The sequence below is a fragment of the Myodes glareolus genome, chromosome 1, assembly GCF_982192425.1.
Source record: "Myodes glareolus chromosome 1, mMyoGla1.1, whole genome shotgun sequence".
Lineage (NCBI taxonomy): Eukaryota > Metazoa > Chordata > Mammalia > Rodentia > Cricetidae > Myodes > Myodes glareolus.
Genome location: NC_142026.1, coordinates 70,649,131 through 70,670,719, shown reverse-complemented (window position 1 = coordinate 70,670,719; position 21,589 = coordinate 70,649,131). Strand labels below are relative to the sequence as shown.

Sequence of the window (21,589 nt, the reverse complement as noted above, 5' to 3'; positions counted from 1 at the left end):
GAATATGTTGCTCCTTAACGAAAGATGATGGACACATTGCGGTATATTTTTAATAGGGGTAATTTAGAGCAAATTTAGAAATTAAGATGGCAGACGGGAAAACTTGTACACGGCTTTTTTTTTTTTTGGGCAAGATTTTGTAAACCTCTCTTTGCGTTTTGAATGAGTGAGTTAAGTATAGAGTAAGTCAAAGTAAAAATAAATAGCAAGAGATAGAGAAATATCAACACATCAGTTTGGAATCTGAAACCTCCCAGTCAAAACGGACAAGGCAGCCAGCTGGTGTTCCCAATGCGGAGGGTCCCAGGCATAGCAGTATCTCCTCAGGTGAAGATTTTGTTGGGAAGGAAAAGAGCAAACACCATCACATCAGGCGTTCACCACATCTGGCAGAAACAGGCAGGGAAGGTGAGACAGTTGCAGAAGTTTCTGACTGAGCTTTCTCCACTAAAATGAGCATCCCAAGGCTGAACATCTTTTTCTCACTGCATGATTTTATTTATTTATTATTTGTTTGTTTGTTTTTTGAGACAAGGACTCACTTCATAACCCTGGTTGTCCTGGAACTCAGTCTGTAAAACAGGCTGGTCTCAGACTCTTAGAGATCCTCCTGGTTCTGCCTCTGGAGTGCCTCTGGGTTTAAAGGTGTGCACCATCATGCCTGGACCATTGTAGGCATGTTCATATTAGGAGAAACAGCGGAAGAGTCTGTTGGCAGTGTTCACTTTCGAGCTGTTCTTTAAGGACATGGGATTGATTTTACTCTCAGACTGTTTTGCTCCTCCCTCCTCATCATAGAACCGGGAGAAGGAGCAGTTCATCTTTAGACAAGGTTCCTCAGAAAAACACTTTCATTGAGGAAGTGCTTTTTCTAGATTGGTTTTGAGGGGCTCATCAAAGGAAGATTCTATTGGATTGTGTATGTGTGCGTGCATGTGTGTGTGTGTGTTATTGGAGATCAAACCCAGGACTTGCACATGTTAGGCATGCACTAAGTCATTTAAAAAGAAAACAAAGAAAGAATAAAAATTAAATAAAATATGAAATGAAGAGACATTATTTAAAGAATAATTTGTAAACAATGAAATTATATCAAAATACCCCAAATGCATTTGAAACTATTTGGAAGTATCATAAAAAGTGAAATAAAAAATAGCATTTGACTATGAGAATGAGCTTTGAGGTAAAGAAATTAAACATTGAAACAAGCTTCATTATCAATGAATATAAAAAATTACGTTACATGAAGGAAGCCTGATGCAAAATTCAGCATGTTGTTTGAAATCATTTCTATCAAATATCAGCCAGGTGTGGTGGTACATGCCTTTGATCTAGTTCTCTGTCTCCTGAATTCTGGCAATAGAGACAGGGCCCAGTACCACCAGTTTATTCTATTTTACTTTTGGACAAGGTCTCATGTAAAGAGACCCTTGAACTTGCTATTTAGTCGAGGATCATCTTGAACTCCTTATCCTTCTGCTTCTGACTTGCAGGTGCAAGGACTAAAGACATGTCACCCCAAACCTTGCTCAATCCTATACTTTAGATGAGTATAGAGTTAACATTTACGTTACATGTATTTTATAACAGCAAAAGACCACACACACACACACACACACACACACACACACACCACACAAATTAGATACTTGCATAAATTATAACCTAGGAATCCCAAGTCTAAATTCTGGTTCCTCCCATGTACCTCTATGAAGGCCCAGGAGCTCCTTGCCACCTCCTACTCTCCCAACTTTCTCTATCCTTTAAAAAAATGAGAGGAAAAAATAATGAATAAATTAATGGGATTATCACTTTGTACTTCTCATGCTGACTTGTCAGGCATTCGCAAACCATTTACTGATTTCATAATGGAGTTTACAGCCCACCCCGTGGCACTGAGCACAGGCCACAACAGCCATGGTTAGCTCTTGCCAAGACCTTTATTCAAGGAATCAGTACATGATTTAGTTTTTCATCTAATGGCTGATTTCGTAGTCTACCCATTGTCCTCTAAATAGCTTCCCTGCCCCACCATGCATGTGCTCACTCCTGCTCGAAAGGAGGTCAGAAGCTAATGGGCAGTATCTTCCTTAATAACTCTTCATTTTAATTTTTGATTCTTTTTATTCAGCACTTTTATTTTACATACCAACCAGAGTTTCTCCTTCCTCCTCTCCTCCTATTCCCGCCCCTCACCTCCCTTCTCCACCCCCCCATCCAGTCCTCTTCCATCTCTATTCATATGGAGGAAGGCCTCCCATGAGAATCAACAAAGCATGGCATATCAAGTTGAGGAAGGACCAAGCTCCTCTCCCCTGCATCAAGGGCTTCACCTTGTTTTTTGAAGCAGCATTTCTCACTGAACCTGGAGTTCTCCCTGTAGGCTAGACTGGGCAGCCAGTATGGACACACATTCCCTCATGTGTGTGTGTGTATGTGTGTGTATGTGTGTGTGTCCAACTCATATCCCTTTGCTTGCTCAGCAAGCACTTAATGCATGTAGACTTCTCCTTTGTGAAAAACAATTTTAAAAAACCATTAATTTATTTACTGTGTAGCCCTAGCTGGTCTGGAACTTACTATGTAGACCAGGTTGGCTCCCAACTCACAGAAATCCACCTACATCTGCATCCTGAGTGATGAGATTAAAATATTGTGCTACCACTTCCAGTGACAAGTGAATTTTATAAGGTATCTCAGGGACAAGTGTCAGATAAATTTTGGAAAGACAGACTATAAAGAAGCAGTTGGTTTGAATGCACTAATAGTAGACCCAAAGTACCCAAAATGTGTCAGGGCCACATTAAGGAAAAGAAATTAAGAAGCATTTCCCCATGGATATTTATAATTAATGAGCTAATTAATTACTAATTAATTAATTTTATCTATCAACCACAGTTTACCCTCCCCCCTCTCCTCCTGTTCCCTCCCCCTACCTCCATTCTACCCCCATCTATCCACTTCTCTTCCTTCACCATTCAGAAGGGGTAAGGTCTCCTGCGGGAGTCAACAAAGCATGGCACATCAAGTTGAGATAGGACCAAGCTGCTCCCTCTTGCATCAAGGCTGGGCAAGGCATTCCACCATAGGGAATAGGTTACAAAGAGTCAATTCATGCATCGGGTACAGGTCCTGGCCCTATTGCTAGTAACCTCACAAAAGACCAAGCAACACAATGTCACCAGAAGCAAAGGGACTAGGTTGGTCTCATGCTGGCTCACTCCAGGATCCATGAGCTCCAGTAAGGTCAGGTCATCTGTCTCTGTGGCTTTCTCCATCATGATCTTGACCCCCCCCCACTGCTCATATAATCCCTCCTCCCTCTCTTCAATTGAACTCCTGGAGCTTGGCCCAAAGCATGGCTGCGAATCTCTGCATCTGCTTCCATCAGTTACTGGATAAAGGCTCTCTGATGACAATTAGGGTAGTCACCAATCTGATTACAGTAGATGGCCAATTCAGCTATCCTCTCCACTATTGCTAGGAGTCTTAGCTGGGGTCATCCTTGTGGGTTCTTGAGAGTTTCCTTGGCACCAGGTTTCTCCCTAACCCCATGATGGCCCCCTCTATCAACATATCTCTTTCATTACTCCCTCCCTCCATATCTCCCCCACCTCGACCATCCTGATCCCTCATGTTCCCATTCCCCCATCTCTTCCACCCTATCCCATCCACCTCCAGTTCACCAGAGCAACTCATCTATTTTCTCTTCCCAGAGAGATCCATGCATTCCTCTTAGGGTCCTTCTTGTTACTTAGCTTCTCTGGGGATGAGGATTGTAGCCTGATAATTCCTTCTTTTATATCTAATATTCACTTATGAATGAGTGCATGGCATGTTTGTCTTTTTGGGTCTGGGTTATCTCACTCAGGACAATCTTTATTTAGTTCCATCATTTGCCTGCAAATTTCATGAAGTCATTGTTTTTTCCAATGACTAACACTCCTTTGTGTATATGCACCATATTTTCTTCTTCCATTCTTCAATTGAGGGGCATCTAGGTTGTTTCCAGGTTCTGATTTTTATGAATAATGTTGCTATGAACATAGTCGAGCAAGTGTCCTTGTGGTATGATTGAGCATGCTTTGACTATGAGCCCAAGAGTGGTATTGTTGTGTTTTGAGGTAGATTAATTCCCAGTTTTCTGAGAAACTGCCATACTGATTTCCAAAGTGGTTGTACAAGCTTGCATTTCCATGAGCAGTGGATGAGTGTTCCCCTTACTCCACATTCTCTCCAGCATAAGCTGTCATTGATGTCTTTGATCTTAGCCTTTCTGACAGGTGTAACACATATCTCAGAGTCAGTTTGATTTGCATTTCCCTGATAGCTAATGATGACGAATAATTCTTTAAGTGTATTTTGGCCATTTGATATTCTTCTGTTGAGAATTCTCTTTTTAAATTTATACTTCATTTTTCAATGGAATTATTTGGTATTTTTATGTCTAATTTCTTGAGTTCTTTATATATTTTGGGTAACAGTCCTCTATCTGATGTAAGGTTGATGGGGACCTTTTTCCAGTCTGTAGGCTGCTGTTTTGTCCTATAGTGTCCGTTGACTTACAGAAGCTTTTCAACTTTAGGAGGTTCCATTTATTAATTGTTGATATTGTCTGTGTTACTGGTATTACATTTAGAAAATAGTCTCCTGTGCCACGTGTCTGATTTTATAGCAATGCCAAGCTGTTTTCATTACTATAGCTCTATAGTATACCTTGAAGTCAGCGATGATGATGCTTCCAGAAGTTACTTTAGAATACAGGATTGTTTCAGCTATCTGTTTTTTTTCCATATAAAGTTGGGCATTGTTCTTCCGAGGTGATGTATTGTGCTGGGATTTTGATGTGACTGCATTGAATTTGTAGATTGTTTTTGGTAAGATTGCCATTTTTATTGTGTTGATTCTACTTAGCCAAGAGCATGGGAGATCTTTCCATTTTTTGATCTCTTCCCCAATTTTTTTTCAAAGACTTAAAATTCTTGTCATATAGGGTTTTTCACTTATTTGGTTAGTTGCCCCAAGATATTTTATATAATTTGTGGCTATTGTAAAGTGTATTGTTTCTCTGATTTCTTTCTCAGCCTATTTATCATTTATATGTAGGAGGGATACTGTTATTTTTTGAGTTATTCTTGTATCCAGCCTTTTTATTGAAGGTGTTTATTAGCTGTAGGAGTTCCCTGTAGAGTTTTTGGGGTCACTTACATATACAATCATATCTGCAAATAGTGAAATTTTGACTTCTTCCTTTGCAATTGGTGCCCCCTTGATCTCCTTTTGCTGCCTTATTGCTCCAGATAGAATCTTGAGCACTATATTGAATAAATATGGAGAGAGCAGACAGCCTTGTCTTGTCCCAGATTTTAGAGGGATCACTGTGAGTTTCTCACCCTTTAATTTGATGTTGACTATCGACTTGCTGTATATTGCCTTTATAATGCTTATGTATGTTCCTTGTATCCCTGTTCTCTCCAGAACCTTTATTGTGAAAAGGTGTTGGATTTTGCTGAAGGCTTTGTTTTAGCATCTAATGAAATGATCATGTCGTTTTTTTTCTTTCAGTTTGTGAGCAAGGAAGACAGGATCAGAGGGAACCCTCATCTGACGATGGATGGAGATAGAGACGGAGACCCACATTGGAGCACTGGACTGAGCCCCCAAGGTCCAAACGAGGAGCAGAAGGAGGGAGAACATGAAAAAGGATTTCAGGACCGCAAGGAATGCGTTCACCCACTGATACATAGGGACTGATCTCATGAGAGCTCACCAAGGCCAGCTGGACTGGGACTGAACGAGCATGTGATCAAACTGGATTCTCTGAATGTGGCTGACATGGGGGCTGACCGAGAAGCCATTGACAATGGCACTGGGTCTTGTTTTGTCTGCATGTACTGGCTTTTTGGGATCCTAGTCTGTTTGGATGCTCACCTTCCTAGACTTGGAGGGAGGGGGAAGGACCTTGAACTTCCCACAGGGCAGGAAACCCTGACTGCTCTTAGAACTGGAGAGGGAGGAGGAGAGGGAGTGGGGGGAATGGGAGGGTATTGGGAGGAGGGGAGAAAGTGGAAATTTTTATAAATAAATAAATAAGTAAATAAAAAATTATTTATCTTGTGTTTATTTAATTTTGGTATGTGGTATCTATCTAGAAAGTTATTCATTTCTTTGAAATTTTCCAGTTTTGTGGAGAACAGGTTTTTGAAGTATGACCTAATGATTCTCTGGACTTCCTCCTTGTCTTTTTATGTCCCTCTTTTTGTTTCTGATTTTGTTAATTTGGATATTCTCCCTGTGCCTTTTGCTTAGTTAGTTAAGGGTTTGTCTATCTTGTCTATTTTCTCAAAGAACCAACTCTTTTCTCTTTTTCACTGATTCTTTGTATTGTTCTCTTTTTTTCCTATTTTATTGATTTCAGTCCTGAGATTATTTCCTGCCATCTACTTTCCCCTTAGTGATTTCACTTTTTTTTTTTCGAGACAGGATTTCTTTGTAGTTTTGGAACCTATCCTGGAACTAGCTCTTGTACAACAGGCTGGCCTCGAACTCACAGAAATATGCCTGCTTCTGCTTCCTGAGTGCTGGAATTAAAGGTGTTCACAACTCCCACTCGGCTTGTGATTTCACTTCTTTTTGTTCTAGAGTTTTCAAGTGTGCTGTTACATCACTGATGTGAGGTTTCTCCAAATTCTTTATGTAGGCAATTAGTTCTATGAACTTTCCTCTTAGCACTGCTTTCATTGTGCCCCGTAAATTTGGGTATATTGTGCATTCATTTTCATTGAATTCTAGGAAGTCTTTTCTTTCTTTCTTTCTTTCTTTCTTTCTTTCTTTCTTTCTTTCTTTCTTTCTTTCCTTCTCTCTCTCTCTCTCTCTCTTTCTCTTTCTTTCTTTCTTTCTTTCTTTCTTGACCTAGTAGTGGTTCAGTTGAGAGTTGTTCAGTTTCCATGAGTTTTTAATCTTTCTATAGTTTGTGTTTTTGTTGAACTCTAACTTTAACCCATGGTGGCTCAATAAGATATAAGGGTTATTCCAAATTTTTAAATATCTGATGAGATTTGTTTTATGACTGAATATTTGGTCAGTTTTAGAAAAGGTTTCATGAAGTGCTGAGAAGAAGGTACATTTCTTTGTGTTTGGGTGAAATATTCTGTATATGTCTATTAAGTCCATTAGAGTCATAAATTTGTTAGTTCCCTTGTTTCTCTATTAAGTTTCTGTCTGGAATACCTGTCCATTGGTGAGAGTTTGGTGTTGAAGTCTCCCACTACTAGTGTGTGTGGTTTGATGTGTGATTTAAGCTGTAGTAATGATTCTTTTAGAAATGTGGGTGCCCTTATATTTGGGGCATAGATGTTCAAAATTGAGAATTCTTGATGGATTTTTTCTTTGATGAAGATGAAATGTTTTTCTCCATCTCTTGTGCCTAATTTTAGTTTGAAGTTTATTTTGTTCGATATTAAAATAGCTATACTGTCTTGCTTTTCAGGTCCATTTGATTGGAAAAATTTTCCCCAACCCTTTACTCTGAGGTAATGTCAGTTTTTGAAGTAGGTGTGTTTTTTGTAGGCAGTAGAAGGATGGATTCTGTTTTTGTATCCTTTAGCCTGTATTTTGTATCTGTTAGCCCATGCCTTTTTTATTGGTGAATTAGGTCCATTGATATTAAGAGATGTTATTGACCAATGATTGTTAATTTCTGTTATTTTTTTGGTTTTGGTGATAGTGGTGGTAGTGTGTGTGTGTGTGCTCCTTTCTTTGGATTTTGCTGTTGTGAGATTATCTACTGCATGTGTTTTTGTGTGTGAAGCTAACTTCCTTGGGTTGGAGTTTTCCTTCTAGTATGTTCTGTAGTGCTGGATTTGTGGATAGGTATTATTTTAATCTGGTTTTGTCATGAAATATCTTGTTTTCTCCTTCTATGTTGATTGAAAGTTTTGCTAGGTATAGTAATCTGGGATGGCATCCTTGGTTCATTAGTGTCTGTAAAATGTCTGTTCAGGACTTTCTGGCTTTTAGGGACTCCATTAAAGTAGTCAGGTATAATTCTGATAGGTCTACCTTTATATGTTACTTGGTCTTTTTCTTTCACAGCTCTTAAAATTTTTCTTTATTTTTTGCATTTAGTGTTTTTATTATTATGTGGAAAGAGGACTTTTTTTGGTCCAGCCTATTTGGTACTCTGTAAGCTTCCTGTACCTTTATAGGCATACCATTCTTTAGTTCAGGAAAGCTTTCTTCTATGCTTTCGTTAAGTGTTCTCTGTGCCCTTGAGCTGGAATTCTTCTCTTTCTTCTATCCATATTATTCCGTTTGATCTTTCCATGGTGTCTCAGATTTCCTGGATGTTTTGTGTTAGGAATTTATTTGAATTGACATTTTCTTTGTCTGATGAAACTATTTCCTCTATCATGTTTTCAATGCTTGAGATTCTTTTTTTTCCATTTCTTATATTCTGTTGGTGATGCTTGCATCTGTAGTTCCTATTTACTTCCCTAGATTTTACATTTCCAGAATTCCCTTGGTTTTAATTTTCTTTATTGTTTCTATTTCAGTTTTCAAGTCTTGAACCACTTCCTTCACCTGTCTGTTTTTTTGAGAGAATATTGATTCCAGTTTAACAAGGCATATATATTATGAGAATTATTTAGCATTCTTTTTTATTTATTAGATTTTAAAAAAATACCAATCCAAGTTCCCACTTCTCCCATTCCCTCCACACACGCTCCCACCCCACCCCCATCTAATCCTCAGAGAGGGTAAAGAACATTGCCTTGTGGAAGGTCCTCCCTACTATATCTAGGTTGAACAAGGTATACATCCAAATAGAATAGGACCCCAAAAGTCAGTACATGCAGTGGGGGTAAATCCTGGTGCCACTGCCAGTGGCCCCTTAGTCTGCCCCAGCCATACAACTGTCAGTCCCATTGAGAGGAACTAGTTTGGTCCTATGCTTGTTCCTTCCCAATCTGGCTGGAGTTGCTGAGCTCCCATTAGCTCAAGTAAACTGTTTCTTCCCCCTCTTCTGCTCCTACCCTCCACTTTCCCCTCATCTTCATGCTTCCAACCCTGTCAGTCAATCCTGTCCATTTCCAACTTCCAGGTGGGTCTCTCTCTATTTTTTGGGGGGTTCACTTTATTACTTAGCTTCTCTAGGATCTCAATGTCCTTTGTTTATAGCTAGTATCCACTTATGAGTGAGTACATACCATATTCATATTTTGGGGTCTGGGTTACCTCACTCAGAACAGCGTTTTCTAATTCCATCTGTTTGCATGCAAATTTTAAGATATCATTTTTTTTCCATGAGTAGTACTCTAATGTGTAAATGTGTCACATTTTCTTTATACATTCTTTGGTTGAGGGACATCTAGGCTGTTTCCAGATTCTGGCTATTGCAAATAATACTACCTTAAATACAGTTGAACAAATGATTTTGTAGTATGATTGTGCATCTTTTGGGTATATGCCCAAGAGTTGTATTGCTGAATCCCGTGGTAAGTTGATTCCCAAATTTCTGATAAACCATTTACTGATTTCCAAAGTGGTTGTACAAGTTTGCATTGCCACCAGCAATGGATGAGTGTTCCCCTTACTCCGCATCCTTTCCAGCATAAGCTATCACTAGTGTTTTTTATCTTAGCCATTCTGACAGGTGTAAGATGGCATCTCAAAGTTGTTTTGATTTGCATTTCCCTGACAGCTAAGGATGTCAAGCATTTCCTTAAGTATCTTCTGGCCATTTGAGATTCTTCTGTTGAGAATTTTCTGTTTAGTTCAGTACCCCAGTTTTTGTGTTATTTAGAATTTTGATGTCCAATTTCTCGAGTTCTTTATATGTTTTGGAGATCAGACCTTTGTCTGATGTGGGGTTGGTAAAGATCTTTTACCATTCAGTAGGATGCCTTTTTGTCTTAATGACTGTGTCATTTGCTTTACAGAAGCTTCTCAGTTTCAGGAGGTCCCATTTATTTATTGTTTCTCTCAGTGTCTATGCTACTGGGGTTATATTTAGGAAGTGGTCTCCTGTGCTCATGCATTGAAGATTACTTCCCACTTCCTCTTCTATTAGGTTAAATGTTGTCAGATTTATATTGAGGTCTTTAATCCATTTGGACTTGAGTTTTGTGCATGGTGATAGATATGGATCTATTTTCATATTTTATTCTACATGTTGACATCCAATTATGCCAGCTCCATTTGCTGAAGACACTTTCTTTTTTTCCGTTGTATAATTTTAGCTTCTTTGTCAAAAATCAGGTGTTCATAGTTGTGTGGATTTATATCTGTGTCCTCGATTCAATTCCATTGGTCAACCTCTCTGTTTTTATGCCAGTACCACGCTGCTTTCATTACTGTAGCTCTGTAATAGAGCTTGATGTCAGGGATGGCAATGCCCCCAGAAGTTCCTTTATTGTACAGGATTGTTTTGGCTATCCTGGGTTTTTTGTTTTTTCATATGAAGTTGATTCTTTTCTCTCAAGGTCTATGAAGAATTGTGTTGGGATTTTCATGGGGATTTCATTGAATCTATTGATTGCTTTTGGTAAGATAGCCATTTTTATTATGTTGATCCTACCTAATCAAGAGCATGGGAGATCTTTCCATTTTCTGGTATCCTCTTCAATTTTTTTCTTCAAAGACTTAAAGTTCTTGTCAAATAGGTCTTTCACTTCTTTGGTTAGTTTTACCCCAAGATATTTTATGTTATTTGTTGCTATTATGAAAGATGATGTTTTTTATTTCCCTCCCAGCTTCTTTAAAATTTGTGCATAGGAGGGCTACTGATTTTTTTTTTGAGTTGATCTACACATCACTGAAGGTATTTTTCAGCTGTAGAAGTTCTCTGGTAGAGTTTTTGGGGTCACTTATATATACTATCATATCATCTGCAAATAAAATAAAGTTTTACTTCTTCCTTTCCAATTTGAATCCCCTTGATCTCCTTCTGTTGTCTTATTGCTATTGTTAAAACAAGAACTATGTTGAAGAGATACGAAGAGAGTGGGCACCCTTGTCTTGTTCCTGATTTTAGTGAAATTCCTTTGAGTTTCTCTCCACTTTGTTTGATGTTGGCTGTCAACTTGCTATATATTGCTTTTATTATATATAGATATGTTTCTTGTACCCCTGATCTCTCCACGACCTTTATCATGAAGGGGTATTAGATTTTGTCGAATGCCTTTTCAGCATCTAATGAAATGATCATATGATATTTTTCTTTCAGTTTATTTATATGATGGATTACATTGGTAGATTTTCATATGTCGAACCATTCTTGTATCTCTGGGATGAAGTCAACTTTATCATAGTGGATGATTTTTTTTTGATGTGTTCTTGGATTTGATTGCCAGTATTTTATTAGTAATTTTTCATCAATGTTTGTGAGGACAATTGGTCTGTAATTTTCTTTTTTTAATATTTTGTATTTCTCTTTATTCATTCTTTCTTTTCTTTTCTCTTTCTTTTTTTAAATTTATTTATTAAAAATTTCCACCTCCTCTCCGCCTTCCTTTTCCCTCCCCCTCCAATATTCTGTCTGTGTGTATGCCTGCAGACCAGAAGAGGGCACCAGACTCCATTACAGATGGTTGTGAGTCACCATGTAGTTGCTGGGAATTGAACTCAGGACCTTTGGAAGAGCAGGTAATGCTCTTAACCTCTGAGCCATCTCTCCAGCCCCTTATAATTTTCTTGGTTGAGTCTTTGTGTGGTTTTGGTGTCAGGGTAGCTGTAGCCTCATAAGAAGAATTTGGCAATGTCTCTTCTATTTCTATTATGTGGAACACTTTGAGGAGTATAAGTATTAGCTCTTCTTGACAGTTCTGGTAGAATTCTGCATTAAAACCATTCGGCCCTGGACTTTTTTTGGTTGGGAGGTTTTTGATGACAGCGTCTATTTCCTCACGACTTATAGGTCGATTTAAATTGCTCACCTGGTCTTGATTTAATTTTGGTATATGGTATCTATCTAATAAATTGTCCATTTCTTTTACATTTTACAATTTTGTGGAGTACAGGTTTTTGTAGTATGACCTAATTTCTCTGAATTTCCTCAGTGTCTGTTGTTATTTCCCCCTTTTCATTTCTGATTTTGTTAATTTGAATATTCTCTTGCTGCCTTTTGATTAGTTTGGATAAAGGTTTGTCTATCAAATAACCAGCTCTTTGTTTCATTGATTCTTTGCATTGTTTTCTTCATTTCTATTTTGTTGTTTTCAGCCCTCAATATGTTTATTTCCTGTGTTCTACTCCTCCTGGGTGAACCTGCTTCTTTTTGTTCTAGAGCTATCAGGTGTGCTGTTAAGTCACTAGTGTGAGCTTCCTCTGTGTTCTTTATGTGGCACTTAGTGCTATGAACTTTCCTCTTTGCATTGCTTTTATAGCATCCCATAGGTGCTATATTCTTTTTCTTGGCTTTCTTTAATGAATTTATTGATTTATTTCTATTTTTTGTTTGTCTTTTCTTTGCCTTTGTTTTTTCGAGACAGGGTTTCTCTGTAGCATTTGGGCCTGTTCAAGAACTATCTCTTGTAGACCAGGTTGGTCTTGAACTCATAGAGGTAGGTATTTCACCTGATTGCAGGCCGGTGGGGACTGCCATCCTGCATGCTTAATCAATTCAAGCCCATATTTGAATTTTTTATTTTGTTTTACTGTGCCTTCCATCTTTCTCTGTCTGTCTGTTGTGTAAGTCTGAATCAGTACCTACCGGACTGATATCTTGTACATCGCCTGGACCTGTCTCTGTGTTTCTGTATCTGCCTCACAAAAGACTTTGCTCTGCATTTATTGAACAGCATGAAAGCGTCACATGAAGGAAGAAATGAGGGATACTACATAGAAATCTTTAAAAGAATTTAGATGGGAGTAAGTCACTGACTCCAATAGCCTCCAACTGAGTCAGATAACAAACAGTGTTTTAAATGTCACTGCACACGACAGACCTATAATCATGTCATTTTCAACATTTTTGGTGGATATTTGTTTCATAAGGTCGCTTTCAAACTGCTTGCTGTTTTCATCATTTATTATCATAACATACATACTCACATGCATTACACTTGGGTCAGGGGCACAGAAGACTACATGTTTTAGAATTAAAGCTATGCATTAGCTTAGGTTGTAAAAGCTGATTACATGGGAAATCCAAGGTAAGTAATGTTGGTTGATGCACTGTTCTCTTAAAGGCAGGTTTATAAAACAAGCTGAGTGCCCAGTGGGATAACAGTTTAAATTTTAATGGATCAAAGTGCATTAATTCTGGCCGGGAGGGCCAGCAAAGCTTCCAGTCTCTTAACGTGTAAAGGATATGGAATGTAATATAAATCATGCATCTCTGCAGTATGGTGGACTTCTTACTTCACCCTTTGCCTCAGTTCCTGCTCTCTAGAATACAATGCCCATCTGCTTCTCCTACCTGGACTTTCAGTCTCTGACATCACAGTAGAAAAGAATCACTTCACATTTCTAACTGCCCCTCTGTGATGCTCATTACTCAGTGAAAAGTTTTTCTTGCTTATTGATGAGAAAGGTGATGTCAACTCCCTTGACCTAAATGTCATTGTTCCTTGTTGTGACACGATTCTGTCATCCCTCTTGGGGGAAGAGCTCAGAGAACTTTCGACCTTCAGCTTTGGGGAGGCTCTCAACTTTGTAGCCATATTAGGGTTGTAGGTCCCATTGACCTCTGAGTTTACATCTAGCAACCAGCATCACAGAAGAATCCTACCTACACAAGTGAGTTGCTTTCCTTCAGGTTTCCAGTCTGCAGAGGTTAGGGAAGGTGAGTGAGTGCCGACTTCCGGACTGATCCTCCTCTTTCAGTGAACAGCTCCTAATTAATGCTCCTATGATTAAATGCTCCTAATGGGAAGATCAGCCCAAGACCCAAACCCAACATGGTTTGATGGAGGCTGGAGCTGAGACACTGTTCTGGATTTCTATATTTTGGTGTTCTTTTCCAAGATAGTGACAGTGTATTTGTTTACAGTAATGTGGAGGGCATGGTGACTAAAACGGTTTGTGAATGTTTCTCAGAATTCACCTGCACTTTGTTTTTTTTTTCAATCTCAGACCCTGTTCCCTGGCCTGTAAAATCTCTTCCAGAGTTTAGTTATTTACAAGAACAGTTTGAGAGGTGTTTGATGGCCTCTGAAAACTCTACTTCCCCCTGGAGCTTTATATATATGCAGACTATTTTATTTTCATTTTTTGGAAATGCCTGTGTAAAGTGGCATAGTGAGAAATTAATATTTGTTTAGAGGGTTTCTTGTTCTGGGTTGTGAAAAGAGGAGTAAGTGTTAAACCATTGTTTCAATATCCAAATTTTAAGTCTGTGGTCATTTTTCTAAATGAATGAATGCCACCTCATATGACTAAGTCTAAGGCCCCTGCTATTTCAGTGTTCACCAGATGTTCATGGCCTCCATAGTTTACTTTTTATTCATTTAGTTTTGAGACAGGGTCTCTTTACATAGTCCTGGCTGTTCTGGAGCCTGTTATGTAGACCAGGTCAGCCTCAAAGTCTCAGGGATCCTTCTGACTCTGCCTAAAATGTTTTGGAATTAAAGGCATGTGTCACCGTTCCCAACACATATATCATTTTTGAATGAAACAGATGTGTCAATTACTATTGGGTTATGTGTTAGGTACCCACTGCATCTTGAACTGACAGTATTCTAATATTTGTCAATTTTTGCAACATTTATCACTATAGTCGTTAAATTTTATATCCCACAGTTAAAAATGGATGCTATTGTTTAGTGTTTCCTTGTTATGTCTATTGTGCTTTAATTTTAGTACAACAAGGTGCAGAATCTCAGCAGAGATCGTCTTAATGAATAAATGCATTCATTGCACCCTGTTTTAAGCACATTCACAAGGTCCTTGTTATTTCCTTTTTGTGTATACTTGATTAAGTATTATTGGGTTATATTTTAAGTTATATATAATACATTAAAAGATTAGAAAGTAAATTTGAAAACACTTACAGGCAAACATAAGCATATATATATGTATACATGGACATATGCAAATTCAGTTCCATGTGAGTGTTCTGACAAAGAAGAATTCAAATGTTTTCTTTCCCGATATCTGATGGTCAATAGTTTTTTTCTTGGTTTTTATTACTCTCTATTTTTTTCATTCTCAAATTTGACCATGTTTTTATTATTCTTTACCATGTTTTCTCATTTTTCACCATTGGAGAAATTTGTGTAATATATTTTGATCATTTTCATACCTCCTCCACTCTTCCCGGATTTACCATCTTTCTCTACTTCTCCATCTTTGTATCTTTTTAAGCTTTCAGACCATAAAGCACAGTTTGTCCTGCCCATCTGCTCTTGGGACTGTGACCATCCACTGGCTCATGGTTTATTAAGAAGCACATTTTAAAAGAAGCAGACTCCTTCTTTTCTAGTAGCTATCAGTTGTCAACGGAATCTTAGTTAGGGGTTATTATTTTCTCTGGAGTCAGACAATTTCCTTTATGGTAAGTCTCTGCCTTTTACTAGTTGCTGGGATCTTGGAAACCTGTAGTGTATCTGCATCCAGAATACTCATTAGAATGTAGATTGATTATTACTCCCTGTACACTGTGGAATTTAAACCAGTTATTAATTCTAAAGTACTTGAAAATGCTAACACCTATTAATAGCAATGTAAAGATTAACTTTTACAACAATGTCTGGCTAATTATCTACACACCAAACAACAGGAATCATAAGACCTAGGAAGCTTCTTACGGGAAAGAAACGTTTTAACATCACTTGTGAAGCTAAGATGACAGTGACTATGCAGTGCGGTGTCTGAAACGCGGAGAAGAGCGTCGTACGAATTGTGTAACAGGTGCTCTCGGCGCCTGTTGTGTGGTGACCCAAGACTGTGACAGAACGGCCTCCAGAGACCTGACTGTGGGCTTTGTCTTCTTGTCCCAGACGGCTCTGGGAATGCTGGGGAACTCAGTCTTACTTTCCTGTTTTATCATTGCTGATTTCTCTGGAATCAGGGTGAAACCCACAGACATAATTGTCAAACACCTAACCTGGGCCAATTTTATTGTTCTCTGCAAAGGAATCCCTCAGACAACAGCTGCTTTTAGTCAGACTTACTTTCTAGATTATGTTTCATGTAAACTTACCTTATATTTTCATAGAGTTGCCAGAGGAGTGTCCCTTGGCTCCACATCCCTGCTGAGTGTCTTTCAGGCCATCACTATCAGCCCCAGTAATTCCAAATCCGCATGGCTTAAGGTCAGAGCCCCCAGGATCATTGGTCCTTCCTTGGGCCTGTGCTGGGCCCTCCAGATGTTGATATATGCCTTCATTCCCATGTACACAACTGACATAAAGGCTGGAAGAAATGTTACTGGGGTAAAACTTTTTGGATACTGTGCTGTCGTGAACCCTGGGAGATTAATCAGCACACTTAGTGTAATTCTATTGACATCCAATGATGTCATATTTTTGGGATTGATGATGTGGGCCAGTGGCTATATGATATTTATTCTGCACAAACACAAGCAGAGGGTCCAACACATCCAGAGATCCCTGTCTTCTAAGTCATCATCTGTGACCAGGGCCACCCAAAGCATCCTCACCCTAGTGAGCAGCTTTTTTCTCTTCTATGTACTCTCTATTGTCTTTACATCATACCTGTCTGTGCTAGATGGGACCATTCAGTGGTTGTCAAATACCAATTTAGCCTTGGCTGCATGCTTTCCAGCATTCTGCCCCTTTCTGCTGATCAGACACTATGCTTCCTTTTCCTGTCTCTGCTGTACCTGTTTTCGCCAGACAACACCCGGCACTTGTGTAGTCAGAGAGCTTTAAAGCCTGTGCTGTCTGCATTCCTCCTTCCATGTCTTCTACTCAGTTCCGTTCTGCGAACCCACTGTCAATATCAACCTTCAGAGCAGACACAGGTTGTCTACAAGGTTTCTCCCATTATAGTTTGCAATTTAGTCTGGGACACAGGCAATCCATGCTTGATAATGTGAGTGCTGAAATAATCACCACTCATTGTTTCGGTGGAGAATATCATAGCAGCAGAGATAGCTAAGCCATGGGGCTATGCGCATTATCCTGATTAGGGTGAGCTTCCTTGAAGATAGGATGTCAATCAAAATTCTCACCTCCTGCCCAAAAGTTAATCAGGTCTCTGTCTACCCCCTGCCTCTGGATCAGAGTGTAAGTGCTCAGCTACTTCCCTGACCCATGTTTGCCTGCTTGATGCTGCATTCCCCGCTAAGATGGAAAGGACCAATCCTCTGAGAGTGAGCAAGCCCTCAATTTAATGCTTTCTTTAAAAAAAAATTTTATGCTTCATGACTGCAATAGTAACCCTAAATTCAAAGTTGGTATTGGGGGTTGGGATATTGCTGTGACAAGTTTGGCAATGCTATTATTTGGAGGAATATGGAAGACTTTGGGATTTTGAACCAGTACAATATTTGAATGCTGTATGTAGGGTTTTCCAAGCCATCCTGTAGAAGCTCGGAAGACAGAGCTGCTAAGAGTCAAGCTGACTTTGGAGGGCCAGTTCAAGAGACTTTAGAGGGAACTAATACTGCGGACGATTCTTGTGATTTTTTTTTTAAAGAAGTACTTGCTTTTGTACCCATATCCTAAAAATCTGACAAAAGCTAAATCTAAATTGAAGAGCTTTGGATGAATGTCTTTGGCAGAGAAAATTCCAAGACTGTGTTTGTCAGTGATCACTCTTATGCAATCTTCTGAAAAAGAGCAGGTAGGGTCAAAAGAGATCCAAAATGTTCAGTTTGAAGAGAAAAAGAGCAGCAGGGCACTTGATATGGGAGTCAAGCCCTATTATCAAAGAGATAAAAATGCCTCTTGCTGACTGGAATGAAAGGTGTGGTACTCTTAGGGTGAGAGCCAAGCCAGCTAAGCCTGCAACCTGCAAGAAGAAAAAGCCTGAGGGATTTCCTAGGACTAAACAACAACGAAAAGTTTGTGCAGATGTAATACAAAGAAAGAGCTACATTCCAGGACAAGGAAACCTAAGAATTTGGCAGCATCTACCATGTGGTTCTGCCTTTAGAGTCATGAAGGATACAGAAGTAAATGAACTGTGGAAACTTCCTCTGAGATTAAGGAAAACTTCTGATGTTAACCAAACATGCAGCAGTGGAGGACCTGCATGGAGGTCTGGAAGGCCTTTGTCTGATGCTATGAAGGTGAAGTCTGGATTGCCATGGATACTTGAGGATGTTGGAGATGCCAGAATGAGAAGATCCTGGTCAAGGAGAGGTGCAGACATGGTGTGGAATCAAGAGAGATAAGTGTGTTGTCTTCAGCACTGGTTAATGGTACCTGAGATATGAAGAGCCATCTAATAAGTCTTTGACATTGGACATAGAGATACAAAATTTGGATTGTGCCCTGCTTGGTTTTGTCTTTCTTTTGTATTGTTTTTCCTCACTATGTTCCTTGTCTTTTGGAAAGGTAATATATATTCTGTGTCACTAGATGTTGGAAGTGTGTAATTTGCCTTTTTATGTTATGAAGGTTACAGTGAAAAGATGGCTTTGAGTCTCAGAAAAGCCTTTGAACTTCAAATAGTACTGAGACTCTGAAGGAGGATAGAGACTTTCAAAGTTGTACTGAATGGGAGACTTTCAAAGTTGTAATGAATGAGTTTTGCATTATGATAACAGCCTAAGAGTGGGGCATGGAGTAGAATCTGATGGTTTAAATGAAAATGCCCCCTATAGCTTCGTATATTTGAGGTTTCCAGTTGCTGAAACTGTTTAGGGAAGATTTGGAGATGTGGTTTTGTTGTAGGAGGCGTGTCAACTGCACTGTGCTTTGCAGTTCCAAGAACCCACACTAGACTCAGGCTTGCTCTCTCCCTCTATCTCTTGCCTGGGGATTGGGATCTATGCTCTCAGCTACTGCTCCAGGTCCATATCTTCCTGCCTGATACCATGCTCCCTGCTGTAATGAAAATGGACTCTAGTGCTCTGAAGCTGTAAACAAGCCCCCAATTAAATGCTTTCTTTTATTGAAAGAAATAGTTCTGCCTAGAGAGATGTCTCAGGATTTAAGAACACTGTCTGCTCATTCAGAGGACCTGGGTTCAATCCCAAGCACCTATATGGGAACTCAAAACTGTTAGAACTACAGTTTCTGGGGATCTATTCAGCTAGATGGGTTGACCAGCAAGAGTCAGTTAACCCTTTTGTCTCTGCCTCTCCAGAGCTGACAGGATAGGCACTGCTATGCCTGGCTATCTAACGTTTTTAAAGCTGTGTTTCATGAGTTCTCACACCCACATCTACTTGGATTATACCCACCCGTGATTCTTATTTACAAGACCCCTTCTAAACCCCAACCAATCTGTCACCTACTTTCATGGCTTTATTTTTAATGTCCCATGGGATTTAAGGAATGCTTCTTGCATGAGCATGGGTAGGGGATTATTTACTTGTGTAAGTAAAATTTACTGGTGGCTGCACCATTGAGGGATATAACTCTCTCCGACAACCAGGAAGCACCTTCAGCTCCCCTGATATGACTGGGATTTTATGAGTCCCACATCATCCATGATGGGATGCTGATGAGGATGGTCTTCTGCAGGTAACCACAGCTGCTAGTAGTGCATGGACACATGGCATTCCCAGAAGAAAGCAGAGGATCTTTCTTTATATTTAAGAACTATTTGGTAGTTTTATACATTTATGTAGGATGTCTTTGTTATTCCACCTTTCCACTCCACTCTTCCATCCCACTCCCTCTGCCAGGGAAGCTGTACTTCTCAATACCTCTCCCTCCTATGTTGTGTGCTGCTTTGTATGCGGCTCACTGTGTTTAATGGAGTTTGCTGGAACATTGGTTGGAGGCTATTTACTTGGAGCAGGGGCAAATTTTTAGTGGCTACATCATTGAAGAAAAGTACATCTCCCACATCCCTCCCAGAACTGTTAAAGGTGAGTAGTCCCTCAGAGAAGAGTAGGTCCTAGTAGGAATGTCCCCCATCCATGATGAAATGTTGAGTTACCCAGGCACAGAAAGACTAATGTTCTATGTTCTCTCTCATATGTGAACCCTAACATTGACTCTTTAGATTTGCCTGTTTAACTTGGAATATTTGTAGAATTCAGGAAGCTAGAAACACATTGTTAAGGTGGGAAATGACTTTAAGGAGCAGAGATAAAACACAGGTGATATAAAATTTGTAAGGGGAAAATTTGGGGTATAAAAGTTTATGCAATGATGGATGTTGCAGTTGATACAAACATAAATATGAGGCAGTTTGGTTTTGTTGCAAGTTATCAAAACAATTGCAGTACATTCCTTAAGGGCTTAAAACCCCATAAATTATGATTTTTTTAAAAAAAGATCTATTTGCTGGGCGGTACATGTCTTTAAACCCAGCACTCTGGAAGCAGAGGCAGGTGGATCTCTATGCGTTTGAGGCCAGCCTTGTCTATAAGAGCTATTTTCAGGACATGTTCCAAAGCTACAGAGAAACCCTGTCTTGAAAAACCGAAAAAAAAAAGAGATTTATTTATTATGTATACAGTGTTCTGCCTACATGTATGCCTGCAGGCCATAAGAGGGCACCTGATCTCATTACAGATGGTTGTGGTCAGTGGCATTGAACTCAGGACCTCTGAAAGAGCAGCCAGTGCTAAGATCCATATTCTATTTTATATGTTTCTCTAAAGAAAAGTATCACATAGCCCTGCTACTTTAGTCCTTATTGTGTACTGTTTACAGTACACAATAATCCAAGTGCTTCAGGTGTGCCCAAAGCATCTTGTGACCAAAATTATGCAAAGGCTGTAATATACCCGCAGAAAACCAAGCCTACAAACTACAGAAAACAGTCACTGCTTTCCACAATGATTCCTCAAATTTAAAGTACTTCTAGAAAACAACTATTTACTCTAATGTTTTACCCCAAACACAATGACTCTCTAGATGTTCCCCCTCCCCCTCTTAAAGCTATATTAATCATGTTGAAGATTATGCAGCCACATAGTGAAGACAGCTTTATCACTTTTATGCTGTCTCATAGTCTTATGTAGATAAGTCAGAATACATTTATTTTAAAACTAACAAAATTAATACAACAAAACCAAGCATAACAATCACTAGGATAAGAGTCTGCTAAAATGATGAACAGGATTAAATGAAGCTATGGTATCTGCAACATGCATCCATGCCAGATGCATCAGCCAACTTAAACAAAAATGTTTTCTTAATTTCTTGTTGTAAATCATAAAACTTTTGAGAAGAATTACAATGACTCAACAAACGCATTTTAGCCATTATCCCATAATACTTGCTTTCATTAAATCTTAAAGGTGTGATACAATAAATTATAGGATTCCAATGCATTTTATTTTAATTTGTTCCTTTGCAGTCTCTAATTGATCTCCCAAATGTTGAATAGCTTGTCTCAAATTAGTTATCTCATTAACTATCTCATTAACTATTTTATTCTGTTGAGTCCAAAGTTCTGCAGAATGCTGATGCCAGTCTCTAAGAAATTTAGTAGTTTGAATTTCTTTATGAAGGGCCACTCCAGCTGTGACAGCGGTATCTGTCAATACAATAAT

At 39.0% G+C, this 21,589-nt stretch overlaps 1 protein-coding gene across 1 annotated transcript; it reads left to right on the top strand.

Moving 5' to 3' along the window:
• The first annotated feature begins 24 nt into the window (after positions 1 to 24).
• Positions 25 to 16,835, top strand: LOC125395509 (vomeronasal type-1 receptor 4-like). The gene is made up of 2 exons (XM_085685761.2): positions 25 to 58; positions 15,787 to 16,835. Exons 1-2 carry the CDS (start codon positions 25 to 27, stop codon positions 16,833 to 16,835), a joined length of 1,083 nt encoding a protein of 360 aa, XP_085541887.1.
• Positions 16,836 to 21,589: the final 4,754 nt, after the last annotated feature.

Bases quoted from the DNA above. Each gene is read 5' to 3' on its own strand.
- LOC125395509 (XM_085685761.2), top strand. From the start codon at position 25: ATGATGGACACATTGCGGTATATTTTTAATAGGG. The intron at 59-15,786 runs GTAATTTAGAGC...TGTGAAGCTAAG, and splicing joins GCGGTATATTTTTAATAGGG to ATGACAGTGACTATGCAGTG.